Source organism: Camelus ferus, chromosome 9, assembly GCF_009834535.1.
Source record: "Camelus ferus isolate YT-003-E chromosome 9, BCGSAC_Cfer_1.0, whole genome shotgun sequence".
Taxonomy (NCBI): domain Eukaryota; kingdom Metazoa; phylum Chordata; class Mammalia; order Artiodactyla; family Camelidae; genus Camelus; species Camelus ferus.
The window spans coordinates 80164048-80187908 of record NC_045704.1 but is presented as its reverse complement, the minus strand read 5'-3'; the positions used below and the strand labels follow the sequence as shown (position 1 = coordinate 80187908).

Here is a 23861-nt window from a genome sequence, read left to right as displayed (position 1 = left end):
TCTTTACTCACCATTGAACACTTCATTAAATTCCCCTGGGGGTGCATGAGTGATGAATTTAGCAGCTATGCGTACCTAAAGAGAAATAAAATTTACAGTAAGAAATTATGAAGAGTAACATACATGAGGGGAAGAAATTAAGATTACAAAAATTCTTATCACATCTCTTAATTTCCTGTTTAAATCTTTACTGTTTAGGAGCCTTCAGATTTTCTTTTCGTAAAACATTGCAAAGTGTTTATTATTGATATAGGTTTGTTCTGATGTGGGGATATGTGCTGCTTTGATTAATTTTGAATTTTTCTTTTTAAAAAGCTGAACAATCAGTTTTTGGTCAAAATATATCACAGTCAAAAAAAAAAGAGAAAGCTATGATCCTATTTCATTTATGAACACTTAAGCAAAACTAAAGAAAGTATTAGGAACTTGGTAGTATACCAATTTATGCTTATGGTGTTTATCCCAATGCAAGGATGACTCAATACTAATAAGTCAATGTAACTTATAAATTAAAGGAACAAAACCTTGTGATCATCTTACTTCATGCTGGAAAAAAGACAAAATTCAGCACTCATTCAAATATCATAGAACAGCAACAAAATTACTAGCTTCTGAAGGAACAAACTTCCTTAACTTTATAAAGGGTTATTCACCAAAATTTTACAGCATACCTAATAATGATGAAACCTAAGCAGTGTCACTAATTTTAAAAGCAAGACAAAGATGATTATCGTCACCTAAACTATTCAACACTATACTAAGGGTCCTAAAGAATGCTGTGGAAAATATTTCTTCTGTTATTCATTGTAATTCCCTCTCCTGCCCACTACTGCCATTTTGTTTTTTGGTCTCCTGTTAGAGATGGGCACATAAATGTTAGAGTCTAACTTGCGTATCTATTTTTTCTCCTATATTTTATCTTTTTTGGTCATTTTATACTTTGTATGGGGAGAATTCTTCAGCTCCATTTTTTCAACTCACTAACATGGCCTTTGGCTGTGCCCATTTTGCTATTCATAGAATTATTTTAACTCTTCTGTTTTTAACTTTCAAGACTTTCGTTTTGTGTATGTGCGTGTGTGTGCATCTCTTGAGTCTCCTTGAGGGTATTAACTATATTTATTTTAAAGTCTTCTTTTATCAACTGCTTCCTAAGAATTTAGATCTGTTTGCTCAGTTTGGTGCTTCTCTTTCATGGTAACTAGTTTTCTACAAATGTATGTTGCTCCTCTTTGAATCTAATTTAGTTTGCCTGTTCTGTTTATCTGTAGTTTGTTTCTAGTCATTGTAGGGGAGGGAAAGAGTAGACTTGCTGCTGAGAACATGTGAGCAGATAACCTTCTGAGTGAGCCTCCTAGAGGCCACAGGCTACCTGGGGCACTGCCTTGCCTCTCTGCTCCTAATGCTCATTCTCAATGCTATATTCTGAAGACAAATGCTATTTGTCTGCAGCTTAGCCCAAATGGGAATGAAAAGAGGAGACAAGTGGTCCACTAAGCTTAGAGAACAACTCCCCAACTAATCTACTCCAGGACTGTTCTGAGTTCTTTCCTTCTTGCTCCTTAAATAGATCTCCTCAGAATGGCTCCTATGTCCATTAGAGTTTTTCTTCCGTGTTTCCTCTGATCTTATTTTTTCCCCCATGTTTTTCAACCATTCTCCTTTCTACCAGGAAATGCTTAAAAAAAAAAAAAAAAAAATTGGTCCACCAATGACACTCATACTATTTAAACTGTTACTAATTTATTTCTCTTCCCACTCCATTTTTTCCTATTTTTTTGTTTTAAAAGTTTTGACATAAAAGGTAAGGTAAACCATGTGCTCAGTCTGCCATACAAATTAATCTTTTCAAGTAAAATATGAAATACAAAGAATATACAAACCTAGATGAAAGAAAAAACAATTCAGTGTATCATTTGGTGATATATGTATACACATACACACACATATATAAAATTATGTTAGCAATGATAATAGGACTGACCTCAAATGGATTCTCAAGTATAATTCTTACATATTATGAGAGGAAGAATGTTGGAAATTCTCTAATACTTGATTGTGTATAAAGAAGATTCAACTCACTGATGACGAGCAACTCAGAGGAACATGGTGTATCTAACAATAAACTGAGCTCTACTTTTCAGATAGGCATCCTCTGTTGACTTCTTAATTTCTTTCAAACAATTTAAAGTTCTTGTTGACCCAATCAAATTAAAGTTACCATCAGAGTCTTACCACTGTTAAGGAAAAAAAAGCAACCAAAAAAGACTTTTAAGAGTCTTTGGAAAATAAAGCTGGGACTTAAAAGAGAATTAGAAAAAGAAATACTTTACGACTTTAGCATCCCCAGGTTTATATGGAAGATCTTAGGTGACTTTGCTCTTATCCTACAAAGAGTAAAAGAAAAGCTGCTCCAGAGCCAAACATCTTTTCAGTCAAAAAAGGCCTACTGATTTACGGAGCAAGGTAGAATGGAAACCCTGGATTCTAATTACTGGCTCTATAGATCCAGTAACTAAGTTTATGATCTTGGAAACATTACTAAACTTTTTTGGTCCTAAGCTTCCTCATAATAATCCAACTCCTAAAAAAAGGTTAGGAGATCTGCAAAATTTCTTGAGCTACAAAACTCTATATAACTTATTAAGACTCAAAAGACAAAACTTATATGTAGACTATGTGGAAGCAAGGATGTGGAATCCATACCACAAACACTCTAGGATATTCTCATGCACATAAAATTTGAGAACCCTGCCGTGACAGGGTAATTATAGATAATACATTATTTTTCTGGGATAAAAACTGGTAGAGATTAAGTGGAAATACTCAATAAAGCTCTTATATTACTAAGCAACAACAACAGAAAGAGGGGTTTCAATTAGGAAGTAAGAAATGCTGCTCAAGTCGTGAGAGTTATACTATGTAGGACTAATAGTTCCAATACAGATTTCCAACTGTGTGTATCTGCTTTAGCATGTACACAATCATGTTTCTGTGCTCGTCAATTGTTGCTATCAGTCACTTATTTCAGAAAATAGCAAACCTATTTTGTATAGCAAACCTCTGTTTTTAGTGTATTTGTGGTAAGTCTGCTGAGCAGCTATGATCTATTTCACTTTGTCAAGGCACATTTCCTATAATCCTTATGTAATTGTGAAATTCCCCTCAGTCAGGAAAATTGAAATGTATGCAGTTCAAAAATATATTTATATACTACTCAAAAGCATCTTCCCTAAAATGAATAAAGCCATTGTCATATTTTACATACTTATTAATGTTTGAATGCATAATAATAGTTACCAAACAGAAAATTCAAGTTACTAATACTTCTGAAGTTATCCCCAAATTATCAAAAGTTACAAAATGACAGAATTGCTGTAACTGAAATAACAGACATTTGGATAATGGACAAACTGACACTGCATGTAAAAAAGAAACAGTACATCCATTCAGCAAACGTTTACTGAGCAGCTAAGAAAAGAAATGTCAGTAAGTAAAGATTAAATACCGAATAAGACACTTGTCACTGTACTCAAGGCTCTGTCACCTAAATAGTAATATAGCAAGCATTAAAAGGCACAACGAAGCACAAAGGAAGGTGCAACTCTAAATATGCATCTAAGGAGGGGATGGGGTGGTCATCAAAGGAAGTGATGTTTGAGCTGGATTGGAGGATGAGTAAATATCAAGGAGAGCATTCCATGCAAAGGGAATAATACCTACAAAGACAACAAAGAACAACAAATGGAATGGAGATACTAAAAAGATTTGCATAATGTAAAATAATGCTACTTTTCCCACTGATTCTTTTTGTGTTTTCAAAAATAAAGTGTTAAAAACCCCAAAATACTAATCATGTTAACATGCAATAAATTTATCACTGTTGTTTTTAAATGAATTAATGTTTTAAAAATCTCTAAGTTTTAATATCTAATACATATAAAGCCACAAAAATAAAAACTCAATTTCTATGAAAGCACTAATGAGAAAAGATCATCCATAAATTCACTGCAGCATTATTTACAATAGCCAAGATATGGAAGCATTCTAAATGAATGGATAAAGAAGATGTAAGATACACACACACACACACACACAATATACGTACAATGCAGTATTACTCAGCTGTAAAAAAAAGAATGAAAACTTGCCATTTGCAACAACATGGATGGACCTAGAGGGTATTATGCTAAGTGAAATAAATCAGTCAGAGAAAAACAAATATTGTATAATTTCACTTATCCAAAAGTGAAATGGAAGTGGAATCCAAAAAAACAATCAGAAACAGTCACAGATACAGGGAACAAACAGGTGGTTGCCAGAAGGGAGGGAATGGGGGGAGGAAAGAATAGGTGAGGGAGATTAAGAGGCACAAATTTTCAGTTGTGTAATAAATCAGTGAAAGGAATGAAAATGTAGTGTGGGAAATATCATTAATAACTATGTAGCATTTTACATGGTGACATACCGTAACTAGATTTATTGTGATGATCATTTTGAAATGTATAGAAAGAAATACTGAATTACCATGCTATATAACAGAAACTAACATTGTGTTATAGGTCAATTATACTTCAAAAACAAACTCATAATAGACAAAGAGATCAGATTTGTGGTTCCCAGAGACAGGGGGTGGGAAGAGGGAGAATTGGATGAAGGCGGTCAAAAGGTACAAACTCCAGTTATAAGATAAATTTGTACTACGTATGTAATGTACAAGATGATAAATATAATTGACACTGTTGTATGTTATATATGAAAGTTAAGAGTAAATCCTCAGAGTTTTCATCACAAGAAAAAAATTGAAAAAAAATTGTATTACTATTCCTTTAACTTTGTATCTATATGAGAGGATGGGTGTTCAATAAACTTCTGTGATAATCATTTCATGATGTATGTAGGTCAAATCGTATGCTGTACACCTTAAACTTAAAGTGCTGTATATCTCAATACAACTGGGGAAAAAAGAAACTCGATTTCTAAGAGTGTATAGGGGTCCTGAAAGTAAAAATGTTTGAGAAATGTCCTATCTTTTGACATAGGTCAATATTTATTATGCTACCGAGTGAAAAGGTTGCAAAATGATGAATTCTTGTTTCTTAAAAGTATATATTTACATATATGTACAGCTACTAAATTTTAACTGGGACTACCTCTGATAGTATTACAAAAGATAGTCTTCCCTTTTTTGGCTTATCTTTATGGTCAAAGTTGTACAATGAATATAAATTATTTGTATAAAAAATAATTTTAAAACTTTTTAAAAATCACAAAAGGGGCATGCCAACGTTCCCTTTACAATAAATAATTTAAAAATTATTTGAGAATATCAAGAACAGGAGAAATGTCCATTAAAGAAACCAAAGCATCTCCCAGTTTTTAAATGAAAGTATAGAGATTTGAAGATAAATATGCTATGGCAAGAGTGAAGCTCTAAATGAGCAGTTAAAAGAAATGTGGTCATAATTAGATGCCAACATGGGATCCTAAAACACAGTCATGGTAAACAATCCCCATGTTACTTACTGAGAGCTACTAAAAAAGATGGATTACAGGTGACCCTCTGTGTTTGTGGGTTGTGCATCCAAGGATTGAAAATATTTGAGAAAAAAAATCCAAAAGGTTCCAAAAAGCAAAACTTGAATTTGCCACACACTGGCAATTATTTACATAGCACTTACATTGTATTAGGTACTATAAGTAATCTAGAGATGATTTAAAATATATAGTAGGATGTGCTTAAGTTACACACAAACACTATGCCATTTTACATAAGGGACTTGAGCATCCTCGGACTTTGGCATCTTGGAGGAGGGGGGCTTGAACAAATCTCCCTCAATGGGATGACCATACTTAGCATTAGAAAAACATTTGACAGTCTTTGAAGATAGACTTTCGAAGTGTTAAGTTGATTTGTCACTATAACAGTACCATAAAAATACCTTGAAGTAATAGAAATTGTAATGATACATTTATGTAATCATGACAAAATCTAAGGTCTGCTCCTTGGTCTCCAAGGCTATTTATAATTTGGTCTGCCCTTCCCCATTTTCCTACTGTTTAGCTCCTAGCCCTACAGCTACACTCCTGCCTCAGGGCTATTATAATTTTTGTTCCTTTTACCAGAAATGCTCTTCTATTAGAGGGTTCACTTCCTTCTTCATTCAAATCTCAGTTCAAATGTCATCTACTCAAGTACCCTTTTCTGACTTCCTGACTTCTATATACTCCCACCAACAGTATATAGGGTTCCCTGTTCTCAGACCTTTTCCAGCATTTATCGTTTGTGGACTTTTTAATGATGGCCATTCTGACTGGTGTGAGGTGATACTTGATTGTAGTTCTGATTTGCATTTCTCTGATAATTATATATACTGAGCATTTTTTCATGTGCCTATTGGTCGATGTGATATCCTGATATACTTGTATACTGTGAAAGGATTACCCCCACTGAGTTAAACACATTATTTTAGACACTGCAATTTGTATTTCATGTAAGTTTCACATCATGAAACATTCTTCTTCTTTTGTTTTTTTCCTAACCATTCGAAACACATTACCTTGTAGGCCATACAAAAACAGCAGTGACCAGATTTGCCAATTTCTGGCATAGAGTATAAGAATTCGTTACGTCTGTTCACTGTTGTATAACCAGGACTGAGACCTGGCACATGCTAGGAATATAAATGAATGAATACTATTTTATTGTTTACAAAACTCTTTTATAATCTCTCTTTTGATCTTAAAACAGCTCATTAAAATAGGCAGGGAAGAAGACTATTTATTATCCCTATTTTAAATGAAGGAACAGGTTAAGAGAGTGTAAGTGTCTTGTCCAAGGTCACACACTTATAAAGGGGTGGCACTGAACTAGACAATCAACTATACTATGTAGTAGTAACAGGTATTAAAATTTGGGAGGATTATCTTTAGTGTGGTCTCATGAATTTGGCCTAGTCCTTTTCAAATTTTTTTTTTTAACAAGGAATTGAGACAAAGCATTTCTTGTAAAAGCTGCAGTTGACACAAAGTCGGAAGGGATAAATAAAATGATAAATAATAACATTAAAAGTCAAAATTTTATCATCCAGCCTCAAAACTGGGTCAAAACTAACAAGATGAAATTGAATAGAAGTAAACAAAATCACTGGTACAAGCAAAAAAGGAAAGAGAAATGGCTAAGCAGTTAGTGATTACAAAAATATTTTTGCTGCAATACAAGTAAGGGATGAAAATTTCAGTAACAGTAATTCAGTCATTCGCAAGATTGACATGGGGAAAGAAAGTTCCCCACTTTCTTTAGGTATATATCCCATGGAGGGAGGCATGTAATCCGCTACGTAATTGAGAATCGCTGACATGGAGGTTTTAGTTGAATGAAAACTTCACTCCGCTTAAAAAAAATTATTCCTATTCCATAAAGTAATAGTTTCAATGTACATAGCATTCATCTAATAGTATCTGCAGTAAAGGGTATAATTTCAGGTATATTTTAAAGAGGGAGTAACTCAAGTCTCATACACAATTCCACTCCTTCATATATTTAAATATTCCAATAATGCTAATTGTATGGATTCCATTATACTATGTTTCTAATGTAAAAGGGGGGAATTTAAAGTCTATTTAAAGTATCACTGAAAGATAAGTTCTCCCAAATTTCAGTTTCTTCCAATTCTCCTTATCGTTAGACCTCTCCAAAAAGGAAAATAAAAATACCCAATCCTTCCAAGATTCAAAACTTCATTTATATATTACTGATTTCTGTATTGTAATGTTAAAAATCAAACTGAGAAAGTAATACATCCCATTTTTCAGAAATTGCTTTATTTTGTTAAATTTAAGAAACTTTAAAAATATACTAGAAAAAGAAATTTACAAAATTTATAAAACTCAGATTTTTAGCTTAATAATCTTTTAATAACAGACCCCACACATTTCAACATTACATCTATTCATAACTAGGTTTTTTACTGATTTCCTTGACAAGAGGACTTCAAGTTGAAATTCAACAACTTCAGCTCTTTGTGAATGCTGGGTGGATAATTCTAGACAGGCAAAGAAGAAATCTTTCACTAGAAAATATCCACAGTCCAATTATCAGCAACGTCCAAGTCAGCTAATACTGCCCAAATTTTGTACACTTCAGGAGCCAAACCTCTGCCAGTAAGACATCTACAAAAATCTTTATTGCCCTCATTAGTCTACTAGTGTATTAGCGTATTAAAAGACTTTATTTCTGGACCTTTACTCACACTGTCCTTGAGTGTTGTGCCTGTCTCCTCATCTTTGTCTGTCTACATTATTCCTATCTTTTAGGGTTGGGTTCTTCTGTTTCTTTCCAAGATGTATTCCGCATTTTTTATAGTCTCAAGAATTCTTAGTACTTCTACCATACTTGGAACATTTATCATAGCACCTAAAATGTAACTGCTGTTGATAATTAGTTCTATAGGTATCATTCTGTTCCCAAAGACTTAAGTTTTCTTTAGGCAAACTGCCTTGCTTTCCTTTTCTATATTATATAGGTCCTAGCAAACTAAATGGCAGATAGGTAATTAGTAAATGTTTACAAAATCCCTTCTGAACAAAATGACACTAAGGAAGTGAGCTTACTTTTTAATATTTTTATGAGGTACAATGGCAAAATGGAAAGATACAGGCTCTGGAGTTGGACAGATATGGATTTGAATTTCAGTCTCTTAGTCTCTGAATCACACCCTCTCCCTAAAGTGGGACAGTATATACTTCTTGGGATTGTTGTGAAAATTAAGTAAGATAATATATGACAAGTCTTCAGTAAAACACTTAAAATAAAACATGGAGGCTCAGTAAATGTTAGCTATAGTTACCTGGTCACAGCAAGATTAACTGCTGCTTTAAATTACTAAACTGAACAAACTCTTCAAATTGTTGAGAAAATAATTCCTCTTTTCCAGAAATTCTTTGGGTCTTAGTCACCTAGTATTCTCCATCATTACAATCTTCATCAAGAACTATAAACAGCAACAACTTTTTTACTAATCAAAAAAAGTTTTCCCAAATGATTGTTTCACTTTGCTTTAAAGTGATAACTCATCTTCCTTTTTTTAAATATATTTTTATTGAAGTATAGTTATTTTAAAATGTTAATTTTTTTAATTTTTAAATTTTAGTTTATCTTTTTTTTTTTGAGGGGGAGGTAATTAGGTTTACTTATTTACTTATTTTTAGAGGAGGTACTAGGGATTGAGCCCAGGATCCTGTGCATGCTAAGCATGCACTCTACCACTGAGCTATACCTTCCCGCTGATAACACATCCTTCAAAGTTTACTTGTGTTTTCAACCAGACTGTACCTCAAAAAATAGTAAATCGTGCTTTTGTAAATACTTATTTTTATACCTTATTCTTATCCTACTATGAAGTAAGCTCTATTTGCACAGAATTCACTGTTTATTTCTTAAGGGAGTTTTTCCTATTTGAAGACATTTAGGATGTTATAGTTGTCATTATTATCATTATTTTGTATTTTAAGAATATTTTTTCTAAGAGCAATTTTAGGTTTACAGCAAAGTTGAGAGAAACAACAGAGATTTCCCATATATCCTGTCTCCTCAAAGGCCCAGTCTCCTCCATTATTTTGATTTACATTATCAGCAAAAGCTAAGGTTAAAAAACATATAGCTATGTCTTAAATTAGGATCAACACTATAAAAAGATGGTGACACTGCCAAATAATTTGTTTTACGTTAACTCTTTTAAAAGCCATTTTAAGTACTTCTTAGGAACTGTCTTCTCTATTAGTAATCAATTATAAGTTTTGTCAGATATAGACAAATAGGTAGGGAAAGCTGGCAAGTTTAAGTAGGGCAATTTCATTTTTAAAAGTTCTACCAACTCTAAGGAATAACTGCTTAAAGATCTATTAAAATAATTAATAACACACACAGAGGGCCAAAGACTCTCTCTTTGAGCAAACTTTAGTCAGGCTCCGCTGAGCACTCTTCTCAACTAGGCCTTGATCTCAGCCTTGTGTATGGCCTGACTAGCCCAATTTTAGCAAGAATCCCATAGTTGAATGAGAATTCCCCCATTCTTGATATCAAATTCCTCATGCTCCACCGTTGATATGTAAATCCTCAGTCTGCCCTTAGCAGTAATTTTCCCTCTCCTGACCACTTCACTTTGCTTGCTGGCTGTAAATCCCCAGCAGTCTTTGCTTTATTTGGAGCTGAACTCAATCTCTCTCCCCCAATGCAAAAGTACTGAATAAAGTCTTCTTATCATTTCAACAAATATCAGAGTAATTTTTCTTTAACATAGGTCATTACTGTATTTTATGCCACCTAGTATAATAGCACATAAAACAACATACTTAACCATAAAATTTACAACATATAAGAACCAAAGTATAGGTTGTATTTTATTTTCTAGTTATCTTTCCCAACCATTCCTTTTTAATTTACAAGTTCTCTATGCAACAAATTAGAAGGAAATCACTCCTTAGTCCTCATTCTGGACTCTTCTAATATAAGACATCCAGAAGGTCAGTAAAAAGATTTCCAAGTATGTATTTTAAGTGTTCATTTAGAAGTTCAAAGTAAGTAATAAGCCTTAAGTTATCAACTACTAAACAGAAAAAAAAATTAAGTATTGGCTGCTCAATCTCAGTAAAGATTAAAAAAGCTGTCTTATCTTAAATGTAAAACAGTGTTGATATACATAAGGAGGGAAAGGACTGTCTAGCTTAATCAGAGGAAGAACCGAGGAAGTATAAAAGTCTGAGATATATTGTTCTAAGTTAGAAAAAAGAAAAAAAAAGAATGAAAGGATCACGTAAGCAACTTGCTGCTTAGGAGTTTAAATGTGTTAGAATACACACATTCTCATGCCCTACTCTTGGTGATTGGGCAGATGGTAAAAAGTTCCAAGGGGCCAGATACAATGAGTATTGTTTTGGAAACAGTCAGACCAAATCAAGAAATTAGGGGAAAATCCACCCTAAACACCTTGAAATTCAGCTGCAAGAGAGCAATGATGCAAACGCCAAGTCCAAAAGGGTAGAGTTCAACCATGAGAGCCCATGCTGGATGGAAATAAAAGCAGTGGGAAGCAAGAAGCATGTTGCCTTTAAGATCTGGTGCATTATCTGGCATGTCATGGTATTTCTAACTTAAAGGTGTATCTTTTTACCAATTTTACTTTTTTTTCAAAATCATTAGGAGTCAGACCTAGTTTCACATGCCAGCTTTAGCACTTAATTGCTTGGGTCTTACTTTCTTCATCTGTGAATATAATACCTGCTCATATATCTAGTACTATTTTAAGACTCCAAAGGAGGTAACATGAAACAGACTTAGACATACCATATACTTAACTTTCTTTCCCTAAGCAAATGCCTAAATGTCATTGAATTTTGAGTAAAATATCTTCTTTAAAAGTTCAGGTCTTTGTATTTACCAATTCACACAAAACAAAACAAACAACACTTTACTGGGTCCCAGGCACCGAGGTGAGTACTAAAGATAAAGACAAAAAGGAGAATGGTGAAAGAAGCCAACAAATTCCATTTTGCCTTAAGCCTGTAGTTCTGAACAAAGGCTATACATTTAGAACCACCTGGGAGCTTTAAAATTACTGATGCCTGGATTCCACCCACAGAGATTCTGATATAATAGATCTGGGGTAGAATCTGGGTATCAGAATTTTAAAAAAGCTTCTTCAGGTGATTCTCATGTGCTGCCAAGGTTGAGAGCCACTACCTTAAGCTAATATTAAGTGCAAATCATCATGGTGGATACAAATAACATAAGACAAGCATACACTCAGCATCTTGGCTTTTCAAAACTTTATAATTCACCACTGTTACCAGAACAATTTATACACATAGCCCTCAGTAAAGATGCGTCAATCATTCAAAACAACTATAATTCAAAGCAGCAAAACTGCCAAATCAGCATTATAGACAATATACAGCACAGAACTTAACGGGAAGGAGATGAATATGGGCTGGGATGGTTAAAGACAACTACAAGGAAGGGGAAGGAGGGAACTAAGCTGGGTTCCACAAAGTGCTTTAGATAGAGTTAGAGGAAGGGGAAGGGAGGGCATTCCAAATAAGGAATGGTAAGAGTGAAAAAAGGTGGGGGGAAAAACAGCCTTTTGTAAGCATACTAGTCTGGTAGAAACAGATTTATCTGGGAGATAATAAAAGAGAAAGGCAGAGTAAGATAAGATGAGTCAGATGGCAGTAGTTATGCTAATATTAAATCTGGTTTTATTCTGCAGGTAATGGAAAACTGCCAAAGACTTCTGAGTGGGAAGCTCCATTAATGAAAATTAATCTGGAAGTAATGGAGTCCTCAATATGGCTTCACAAAAACCTGGAAATCAGCCTGCCTAAGAGTTAACTATGAAATCAAGACAGATGCTACCAAAGCAAGGTTCATTCACTCATTCATTCAACAAGTATCTGAAGGCCTACTACGAAGGCACTGTTTTAGGCAATAGTGATTCAAAAATATATAGTCCTCATAGGGCTTAAGTTCAAGTGGGAAGCGAGACAGTAGATAAGATTAAATAACTAAACTACATGATATGCCAGCTAGTGATAAATGCTAAGGAGTGAAAAATAAAGGGAAAGGGGATATGAAATGTTACATTGGATTTGGACAAGGTGACCACACAGGCCTTCACTGAAGTGGCTTCTGATTAATCTGAAGGAAGTGAAGGCTATGGAAGGAAGGAAACTCCAGAGAACAGAGCAAATGCAAAGACCCATTAAGTGAGAATGTGTGGCCGGAACAGAGAGGACTGGGGAGGAATAGGTAGGAGTTAAGGTCAAAGCAGGAAGTATAGAGGTAAAATCCCAGACCATGTAGGGGCTTGTAGTTAGAGTAAGAATTTATATTCTGAAGATGGGAAACCACTGGAGGAGTAGAGTGACATATTCTGAGTTACATTTTTTAACCAGATCACTCTGGGTCCTACACTGAGGACAGACTGCTTATGGAGAGACAAGAGCAGAAGGAGGGAGACCAGAGAGAAGGCCAGTGCAATAATCTATGTGGGAAATCATGGTAGCTTCTTCCAGAGTGGTTGAAATAAACAGTGTGGTGAAATAATCAAGTTCTGGGTATATTCTGAAGGCCGAGCCTACAGGATTTGCTAATGGACTATATGTAGATTGCAAGAGAAACAGGAATCAAAGATGACACTAAACTTTTTGGCCTGAGCAACTAAAGAATGAAGGTGTCATTAAGAATGGAAAGACTGCAGAAGCTGCAATATGCAAATTTTTGATACATACAGGCTTCCTTCCCTGGTTCTGACTCCATGCTTACACTGAAAAAAATTATAATTTGATTTCCCTTGTGTCTGATCTACTTGAAAAAAGTAATCTAGTCCCTCTTATATTTATCAAATTAGTAGTTACCCTCGTTTTATACACTTGTTTCATCAGTCTGGCTAGTGTGAGTTTGTCCCTGAGAGATGTGGTCTTACTATCCTGATGAATCAAGCTGCTGAGCTTAACAGGCAGAGGATTAAGAGTTGGATAGAGGTTCTCGAGTTGCAAATAATTATTGGGAAGCTTATTAAAAATAAATGAGCATTGGTCCCACCAAATTCTGATTCAGGTGGTCTAGGAAAGAACCCAGAAATCTTGCTTTTGAAAGAAACACGTATGCGATTCTATTGTAAGCAATAATGTTCTAAGGTACCGTCATAATACAAGGTTCTTAAGACAGACAGTGCCCTTGGCCTTGTCATGAGGACTTTGTCATTTTTCTCAACACGTTCAGTTTATAACACATTTTAAATACTAGAATTCTTAGCGGCATACTTGAAGAGGCTCAAAAGAGCACTAAGCTAATTTGGCAATAATTATAATACAGTCATGACCAGAGAATATCAATGTTTCATAATCTATAAAAGCATTCCTGTCACCACACCATTAAACCTGATTGCTGTTTAGGATTATGTCATCATTTCACTACAACTGTTTGCTATCTCAACCCACTACCTATCTACTCAAAGAAATCAAAGTGGGTAAGAGCAAAGGTCTTGAAGTAGATTACCAGAGACTGTATCTGTTCTACTATTATTAGTTCTGGATACTTGGTCATAATTTTTAACCTCAAATGTGCTTCAGTTTACTCAGCTGAAAAATGGGAATAATACAAGTACTGGGATGTTTTGAGATGAATACATTTTAATACATAAAGTATCTAGCACATAATAAACACTTCAGTGTTACCTAGAAGGCAAAGTTCTCTCATGTTCCAATAAACTGACCATCTTTCTTTGGTGCAGCCTGCATTATGCTGCCTTCTCGCTTACAAGTTATATGTACGACCTACACTGCATCATATGACCCATTCAATTGAACACTCCATTTTACAGACATTGCCCTAACAATATCTATGTGCAGTTATAAATTTTACTACTGCTAAAAATTTAGTAGTGTGAAGAACTGTGAAAAATCAGCAAAAATGCAGAAAGGGGGAGGCTGGAGGCAAAGAGAACAATTAAGAATGCTGTTAAAAATAATCCAAGCATAAGAAAAGGTCCTGAATGAAGACAATAGTAGAAGGAATGTGAACAGGATAGACACACTGTTAAGTGAAAAATATACTTATCAGTTTGAACATGTGTAGAACAGAAGAGACTGGTAATACTGGCTGTCGCTCAGGGGAACTGGGTGGCTCTAAAATGGGTGGGAGGGGACTTTTTACTCATTCTTTCCTACCATTTAAATTTTAAGCATGTGATTATAGTTCTTATATACTTAAAATAGTTTTTTAAAAAATTAATGGAAATGAAGGAACAGAATCTAATATAGGAAGAAGAATTTACAGGGCTGGAATACTAATTGAATGCGAGATGAAAGGCTACAGGCAAAAAAGATGATGTCAACGTCCCAATCTATGTGACTAAAAGAGAATACGGTGGCATGAACAGAAACGCAGAGGTTGGCAGGAGGTTCTGATAAAGGGAGAAGGAAAAATCACAGTAGGTATATATTAAAATTAGCACTTAGTTCAGAAATCCCCAAATAGTCAAACTGTCTTTCAAAAGTTACCATGACTAATTTCAGGAGCTGATGCGTACAAGGACTTTAACTTCTTTTTTTTAAACACAAAAAGATGAGGAGTTTGTGCACCGGAGAGAGAAAAGAGCAAATGACACCTGATGCTATAGTACGTGTTCTTCTGAGCTCTAAAGAAAAGGACTCACAGCAAATGAAGGAAATACTTCTATTAGGGTTTTTGCAAGGCTCCAGGTATACACAGTCAGCTCCTGTGTGCTGTACTACAAAATTTTATATAGGAGATTTGAGCATCAGCGGATTTTGTTATCCATGGTATCCGAAACTAATCCCTCATGGATATCTAAGGACAACTGTGCACACAGTAATTTTGATATGCATAAGGCTTTGCAACTTTATGGGATTTTGCAACTTTATGGGAAAATGCTCCCAGGAGGGGTCAAATGTTCTTAGCAGTGCCAGGACAGAGAACCAGTAATGGCAACAGATGCTCAGGCACAATCAATGCCCAAAAAGGCACCCAGAGTATGGACACATTCCTGAATACAGGAAATACCTACAGATAACCAGAAATAATTGGGGGAGGGGGAAGGATGGAGCGCGAGCTGGGGAAATGTGACAATGTGTGAAGCTGTGATTGGTCGGTCTCTTTCATACCAATAGCTTATGCCCACACTATGTACCTGGTGCTACGCTAGGCACTAGATAAAAAGATACCATTGCAGTTACCAAGGATTTCATAGTTTTGTTATCAGGGCAAACATGCCAAAGCAGTGACAGAAACTCCTGGAACACTGTAATGCTTCAATTTTTTAAATAGAGGTTTTTTGTTTGTTTGTTTATTTTAAAATTAAGAGTTTGAAAAGTTCACCAAACTTTGTTGAGTCAGTTTGATGCAATTTCCCTTATCTATTTTTAGAAGACAATTTTTGAGGCCCACAAAGGTAAGTAATTTTTCCAAAATCACAGTGGTGGCTAAAAGCACAAGGAGATGGTAAATCTCCTGACACTCTTCCCCACTATATCACAATACCTCATTTATAATTCATTAAATGGATGACTCTATTCTGATTTCTTTTTCATTCATGGTAACATGGAAAAAATAGTTTAGTGAAAAAAGCATAGCTTTCGAATCAGACAAATCTAGGATCTGAATTTTTTTTGACAAATCACACTGCTCTGCTTAGCATTAAGGCTGACTCTAATAAAACAGGCAGCTATTGAAGAAGAAATTATAATAAATCTACATTCTTCAGCAAAGATTGGGCATCTGAATTTGTATCTGCTAAGGCTTTATGCTCCTGTCCAAGGATTATGTAACAGATTAAATGACTACTACTCAGCAAAGCTAACTGAAAAGGGAAGATTTAAAAAATGGCAGTATTAATTCCAATAAATGACTTGTTAAAAAGCCACCATGGCAATTAAGCTTTAGGATTTACTTGACCCAATAAAGGTAATAACTCACCTAGTAAATTAAGAAGGTAATACATAATCAAGGAAATCCAGTTTAAAAGCATAAATATTTTTCATAAGCTCTAACAGAGCCTTCAAATTTCTGCATTTATGTACAAAATTTTCTGCATCTCTCCTAGATAATTTTGATAAAGCCGTTTCTCAAAAAGTGCCTTAAAGACAATATTGTCTAAACTGAAAGCATACAGATCCATTTTTCAGTTACGGTATTTTTGAAGTTGTACACAAACATTCTACTAGTTAGGCTGAAAGGGAAAAATATGCTAATAGTCCCCTTTTTAGCCCTAAAGTTCTGTCTGCATTTACTCATTTTAAAAATGCTGAACCATGAAATAAAGGAAAGAATCGGCGCAAAGAACCAAAACCAGTACTTCAGCTGATACCTCAAGTTTCCTAATTATGGCATCTTGTCATTTTTGGTCTCTTTAAGGATTTGGAACTAAGTAACTGAAGAATCTAAGTAACTAGGGGACTAGAGCTCATTCTCAGAAACTGAACTCGAGGATAAGACTAAAAGCATTTATTTCAGCACATTATTATACTTTCAACTTCCTGTTTTATTTAGGCAGCTCATCGTGACCATTTCAGGTAACAATGCAGAAGTTAAAAAACCCAACTTCCTCTCTGTATAACGTGATAAAAACTTTTTCAGCAGTTAGTTATAAGAATGGTTGATCTTACTAGCTTCTATGGAAATACTTGCAAGGAAATCTTAGACCATCACCACAAAATGCACCTCTAGGTTCACTGCTTTCAGAAAATATAACATGAAAAGCAGTATTAAAATATATTTGGCATTATGACACACGTGCGTTAAAACAAATCAAATGCAACTGAGGTCTTAGTTAAAAGAAAAAAATGAAAACTTCAAAATTCCTTCAAGGAAGAATCAATACAAACTAAGGCTGAAAATAGCCTGTTTATAATAGTGCCTTGGTTGTTAAAGTTTTGTACAAGAATCTCACTTAAGGGTTACTTACTATTTACGAATGCTAAGATATTCATATCAATAACTTTTTGGAAAAATATTTTTAATTCTTGAATTTAGTTAAAAGGCATCAGGAGCTTGGAGGAAAAGGGGGCAAGGTAAGCATAAAGTTGAAGGAGAACTGAAGTAATCTTCCAAGTTAAAATCGTTTCTTTTTACTTACAGATCCGCAACAGAGAAATACAGATCAACTGATCTCTGAGAATAAAAATCTAACAAAATTTCTGTAATCTCAAATCATATGACTTTATCATAAGATTTTTTTCTTTATTTTCTTTATTGTCTTTTTCTTTTATTTTTGGTAGGGGGAGGTAATCAAGTTTACTTATTTATTTATTTTTAGAGGAGGTACTAGGGATTGAACCCAGGACCTTGTGTATACTAAGCATGCACTCTACCACTTAAGCTATACCTTCTCATCATGAGATTTTTATTATATCAGCTATTCTTAATTATCTATACTAATGAAGACAACATAGTTAATCTAAAAGCTGTTTACTGAATATGAAATTCATTAACATCTTTAGTCAGTAATTTACCTTGCTAATTATGATTTGCTTGCTATGTCATAACTAAAATTAAGTGACAAAAGTATGTTGGGAGATAAAACTGGTCACAGATCTGCTGTTATAAAATCAAGGCTATTAGTATTACTAACACTGTCAATCTGAGGACACCTTAATTTGCACTTTGAAATACATATTTTCCCCAAGTTTAATTAAAAAGGCATTCTAACACTGTGTCAAAGACAAAAACTCAACACTGGTAAATGTAGTATCACTTAGGCACAATAAACTTCGAAGTTTATTGTTACCTTAATTCTTAGTGAAATTTTGTGTAACAGTATTTTTGCTTAAAGTAAGTGGACTATCAGTTGGGCTAACAGATGTTATGTTATCCCATGATTTTCACTGTAATTTAATTTCATCCGAATCATAACTGTTTGCCTTAGAATAAACATTTAATTATAGTTTTCTCTCCAGCATAAGTTCACATGCAATATAAAATGCCTGTTATACATTTATACATTTATACGAATCAATTTCCAAGCAAGAGAAAACCTAATTCTGAAGTGTTGTTCAATGACTTGTGACTGTTTTGCACATTCTTCAGCATTTCAAAATGGCACAGCATATGTAAGTATGATACATCAAATTATTCTGTACAGAGAATTCTTGGACCATAAACTCCCTTCCACCATCCCAATCTCTTTTATTAAAAAAGGAAAGAACCCAGACACATTTACATAGCATTCAAGGGTGCGCATCACACTGTGGGAAACAAAAAACATAATTCTTGACCTAGTATGAGTTATGTAGTGAAATCACTGTAATTTCCACAGGCTATAAAATCTTTAACACATTTACTGAAAATCCTGACAGACTGTTAAGAAAGCTGTGCAGTCATCAGGAAAAAAAAATTATTCCCCTTAAGGTAGAATATTCTATTGTACTTAAAACACTTTTTAAGAAACAAATATACAAATTACACACTGATGAATTCAACTATAATCAAAGACACCACAGTGGAGCATCAAAGAAGCCAGGATGCTTTGTCCAGACTCCAAAGTGTTAACATGAGGCTTATGTGCTATATAAAACCTTTCTGGAGTTAAAAAGAAAAATATTCCTTGGCTATTCCTGTCTGTCAACAGCAATCTAAAACTATTTCTCAAAAATTATCGTTAAGAGGATGTAAGACGCAAGGGAGGGCGTCACGGGGGGGGGGGGCGTATACATACAGTCAAGGGATTGTCTACAGGGAATAGAGTGGTGTTCAAATTCTGAAGCAAAAGTGCTGAGGCTTACACATTTATTATTGCTAATTACTTCAGCCCCCAGTATGTGGGCAAAGAGGTGTGTGTGGAAAAGCGGCCAACACATTAGGGACCTCGCCCTGTCGAGGAGTCGTGACAGCAAAAGCACTTCCTGAGGAAGGAGGAGCAAAAGGGAAGTTAAGAGGCCACCCTGACCAGGAAGTGACTCGCCCTAGACTAGCCTCAATCATTTCTAAAAATGGGGGGATGGGGTGAGCCCCAACAGCTACTGGCGGTAAAATAACTGCTTCTTGATACGTCGCGACATCATCATTGCCCCCTCTCTTAATTACAAGAATCCAGTCACAATTCAAAAAAGTAAAGTCTCCTCTCTCGCAGGAAGGCCACGGGGCTGTGCCTCAGGCCCTGGAGGAAAAGAGAGTTGAGGAATGGGGAACTGGGGCCACCGTGAGGCAGAGGACAGCCCTTAAAGAGGGAAGCGTCCCGACTGCGGAGAGCGTATGCCAGCACGAGCCAAGAAGCTTCATTCTGCTGGGGGTACTGCCAGGGTCCCCACCGCAGCCGGGGCGGGCCTCTGTTCCTAGTAGCGGGAAGAGGTAAGAGAGAGAGGCGGACCCCTTACCTTCTCCTCATCCGACACCCGATCCTCGAAGTCGGCCATCTTGGGCTGCTCTGGCCCAGCCCGGCCCCGGCGCGAGGCAGGCCGGGAAGGAAGCCGAGTGATGGAATCACCGCGAGGACCATCGGAAGGACGCGCCCGGAAACGCCGACCGCGGGGGCGCCATATCAGTTTCGGGCGGGGTCGATGGCTCCGGGTACCCGTGCCGCAGGAAGTCGGCTTGCCGTAAATAATTTTAAATCTAGTATCTTCCTCATTGAGTTATATCCATTTCCCCTTCCATCTTTGGGATGCTGGGAGCGTGTTTCGACTGGTATTGAAGCCCGAGCTCCAACCGACCAAATTGCAGTTGCTACTTCTATAGACTTTCCCAGCCCCACTGCTCTCCATGGCAGTCGAGTCCAAAGGGCTAACTGCTGCTTGGATTATGGAACGGTTGGCCGCTTTTTCCAGCCCAGGAATGGGGTGAAAGGTGACCCTTACTCGTATGGAGGCCAGAACACTCGGGTCACATCTCAGTCCAGTTCTTCCAAAATAGGTGCCGCTATTCGGCCCTTCCCGCCCTCGAAAGGAACAGGTAGCCCCGAGTCCTGGGATGCTCCTCCACCTTCCAAATCTTCTCGGTCCCTATTCCTTGGGGCGCTCAGCCTTCCCCGAAGCCAACTTCAGGTCCGCCACTATCCCAGGATTCCCGACTCCCGGTTTCCTGCTCTTCTCCCCTCCCAACTCCCGGCGCCTGGGGGAGAGGCAAGATGGCGGATGGTGACGGCTTAGGTGAAGCAGCGACTGCTGCGGCGTCTCCTACTGCACCAGCTCCCGGCATGAGCCCGCCGCTGGGCTGGAGGGAGCGCCTGCGGGCCGGGCTGGCCGGCACTGGGGCCTCGCTGTGGTTCGTGGCGGGGTTGGGGCTGCTTTACGCTCTGAGGGTCCCGCTGAGGCTGTGTGAGAATTTAGCAGCGGGTGAGAGGCCCAGAGCTCCCTGGGGACGGGAGTGGGAGGGGGACGTGCGAGGAGCGGTGCCGGGGGCAAGGGCCAAGTGGCAGAGATTCTCGGTAGTCACTGGAGGGCTTCGGAGAAGCTGTCGGTGTGCGCGACCGACTGGGTTCTTTTTGTCTTGGGTCACTACTCCGCAGCTGATTGTCAAACCTGAGCTGCAGTTACCGGCTCCTCTCTAGATCTCTTAAGATCCGCCCTCTCTCTTCTGTCCTCGTTTACCGGAGGAAAAGCCACCTGACAAGCTTCAGGTGGTAGGACAGATGAGAACATTTTCTGACGTGGATGCAATATTTATATACACCCTCACCATTGGTAGGATCCCTTGAAAATAATTACTCTCATTCTCCCCTGCTCAGCTGAGAGAATCCACACCCAGACAACAAAGATCTGAATGAAGGAAAACACCACGATCTTAACCAACCATTCTCATGTTTTAAAATAGTTCTGGCAAGAAATAGTTTTAGTTATATTTTTGTTCGTTCTGTGTTTTAAGCCTTATCTTGAGTAGATTATTTGTTGCTCATTAAAATATAACAGTTCAGGAAGTAAAGAGAACGAGCTACAAACAGCAATGAGTTCTTTCCCTAGTTCGTTTTCAGCATTTGTAGAGAGCTTGCTGTGTAGTGTGGCCTGAAGATACAAAGATGTTTAAGAGGTGATGATCCCCTTGGGTTCTGCAAATAATATCCTTTAGCTGTAGCCAGGATAAAGTGAATGGGAGCTAGGGCCTCTTACTACGTCTTTACAAATTGACAACCTCAGATTATGATGGAAGCATTTCTGTTATGTGATGATTGTGGCTGTCAGTACTGTGGTTTATTTTTCTGTAGCAAGAGAAAACAAATGCCCTTGTTTCTATTCCATGAGATGACATGGAAGGCTGTGAGATAATGTTCTGAAATGTTTTGAACTTTTTTAGAACATAGTTTGTAAATTCAGATACAGCTAACACACTAAAACAAGCTAAATAAATTGGCCTTTTACTGTTTGAAAAAGCTAATTTGGTGTTTCTGTTACAGGTTAATGAAGTGCTTACTAGTGGTTTGTACGCTCAGTAAAATGTTATTCATTGAGTTTATCATTTATCTTTCTCCATGTTAACTAGATACACCATTTAGATGAGAGAGGCTGTTTACAGATTTTTATTTCTTTCTGAAACCTAAAGAATTTATGAGACAGTTATTTGAAGTGAGGAATCTGGTCCAGGTTTTCAGTGAGTCAGATACAAGGAGCTCTTAGTTGTTCCTATTCTCTTTGGGCTATTTTGCCTCTCTAGCTGACATACCAAATACGCTGTTTTCCTTCCCTCTAATTTGAAACACTAGTTTGAATCTCAGCAAAATAATTAGGGAGCAGTTTTAAACTTCCTTTGTAACAGGGTATTTGTCTAGCTCATCCTTATGGAATTGCAAATGTTCTTGTGAAATTATGATTTATATTTTATTGGTTTTATTTTCAAAAGCAAGACAAATTTTCTCATTTTGATTTGTTTATTTAACAAATCAGCAGTGTAAAATTCTACCCTTAATATGTGTGAAGGCATTTTTAAGATATGATACAATGGGAATTTAAAGTAGCTTTTAAAATATTACAACTTTCTCAAATGAATCTCATTCTAGGTATTAATTTATGTAACCCCACTCTTAAAGACACTTGCGTATTTATAACTTGACTACTTCTTTTTTTAAACTTTGATTTTCTTTTTCTTCTTTTTGGCAGTGACAGTATTTTTAAATTCATTGACACCCAAATTTTATGTGGCACTTACAGGAACATCTTCTTTGATATCGGGACTAATATTTGTAAGTAGTTTCCATTTCCTTCATGCTTTGGTATTTAAAAATCAAATCTATTTATATGGTTAATAAAATAATTATAAATACTTAGAGATAAGCATTCTTGAAATGTGTTTAGCATTTGAAAAAACACTGAAACTCCCCCTCCACTGTTAGAGATTGGCAGTATTCATTTGGATATAAAAGACTACAGTATGTTGTGGGGAACGCAGGGAGTGGGAGATGGGTTGTGAACTAAATGCTTGCTTGGTAACAAAATTAGTGAAATGGGCAGAGTGTAAGAATTAAATGTATTTACTTTGAAGACTGGGTAATCTGAACAGTGCATGCTCCTTCTGGAAGAGGCTAAAGCTAATTGTTATCATGTTGACTTGCAGACTGGTGTTACCAGATCTTACAATTTTTCAAATGATTTCAAGACAGCCTGGATATACAAGTTTCTATATATAAAATCTTCTAGTACTTTAATGTTAGCAACGTTGAGCAGACTAAGAATTAATCTGTGTCTTGAGCAGGGTTTTGGAGCTGGACTAACCATCACTTTAATTGTGTGACTTCGAGCAAGTTAACTGACTTTTCTAAGCTCCAATTTCCTCATCTGTACATTGGGAATAATAATAGTATCAACTTCATAGAGTTTTGAAGACTAAATGAGATATTGTGTGTGAAAGCTTGCAACAACATGGTAGCACTTAATGAATTTTGGACACATTATTCTAAGAAGTCCCACAATAAAGAAACCCGTTTAACTTTAATTCAGCTTTTCCTTGCATTATTTAACCAAGCTCTCATTTTTAATATAAAAAGACTTTTTTTTTAATTTATAATCTCTATTAACATCTCTAGGAACTAGTGTTGCCTGCTATAAACTTTGGAAAAACACTGCTACAGATAAAAATCTTAGGCAGTATTATGGCATGCATGGCCAATAAAATTTTTCTGTATTTTTTTCTCATCTCTAGGTGGTGCTCTATAACTATAGTCAAAATGTACAAATAATGGCATTTGTATTGGAGTGTTGTTTTTTTTTTAAATAGGGATGACTACTTGATCGTTTTGTTAAAGTGAAGTGCCAGATAAGAAAGAGATTTTTCTCTTGACTTAAAAAAAAAAATGATGGAGGAATTCTGGGTGAAAACTTTTATTAAAAGCCTCAAAATTTATTGACTTATAAAGCTTACT

General features: G+C 36.2%; 2 protein-coding genes across 2 annotated transcripts in view; one reads left to right on the top strand and one right to left on the bottom strand.

Annotated features, from left to right (window-relative positions):
- Positions 1-20527, bottom strand: part of CAPZA1 (capping actin protein of muscle Z-line subunit alpha 1) — a 38827-nt gene extending 18300 nt beyond the window's left edge. The window contains exons 1-2 of the mRNA XM_006182888.3: positions 19891-20527; positions 12-75 (exon numbers count right to left, since the gene is read on the bottom strand). Coding sequence (XP_006182950.1) covers positions 12-75; positions 19891-19929 — 103 coding nt within the window. The 5' untranslated portion in view covers positions 19930-20527. The remainder of the gene's footprint in view (positions 1-11; positions 76-19890) is intronic.
- The window catches only part of ST7L (suppression of tumorigenicity 7 like), a 71995-nt gene continuing 68656 nt past the window's right edge, over positions 20523-23861 (top strand). Inside the window, 2 exon segments of the mRNA XM_032487339.1 lie at positions 20523-20847; positions 22603-22685. Coding sequence (XP_032343230.1) covers positions 20640-20847; positions 22603-22685 — 291 coding nt within the window. The 5' untranslated portion in view covers positions 20523-20639.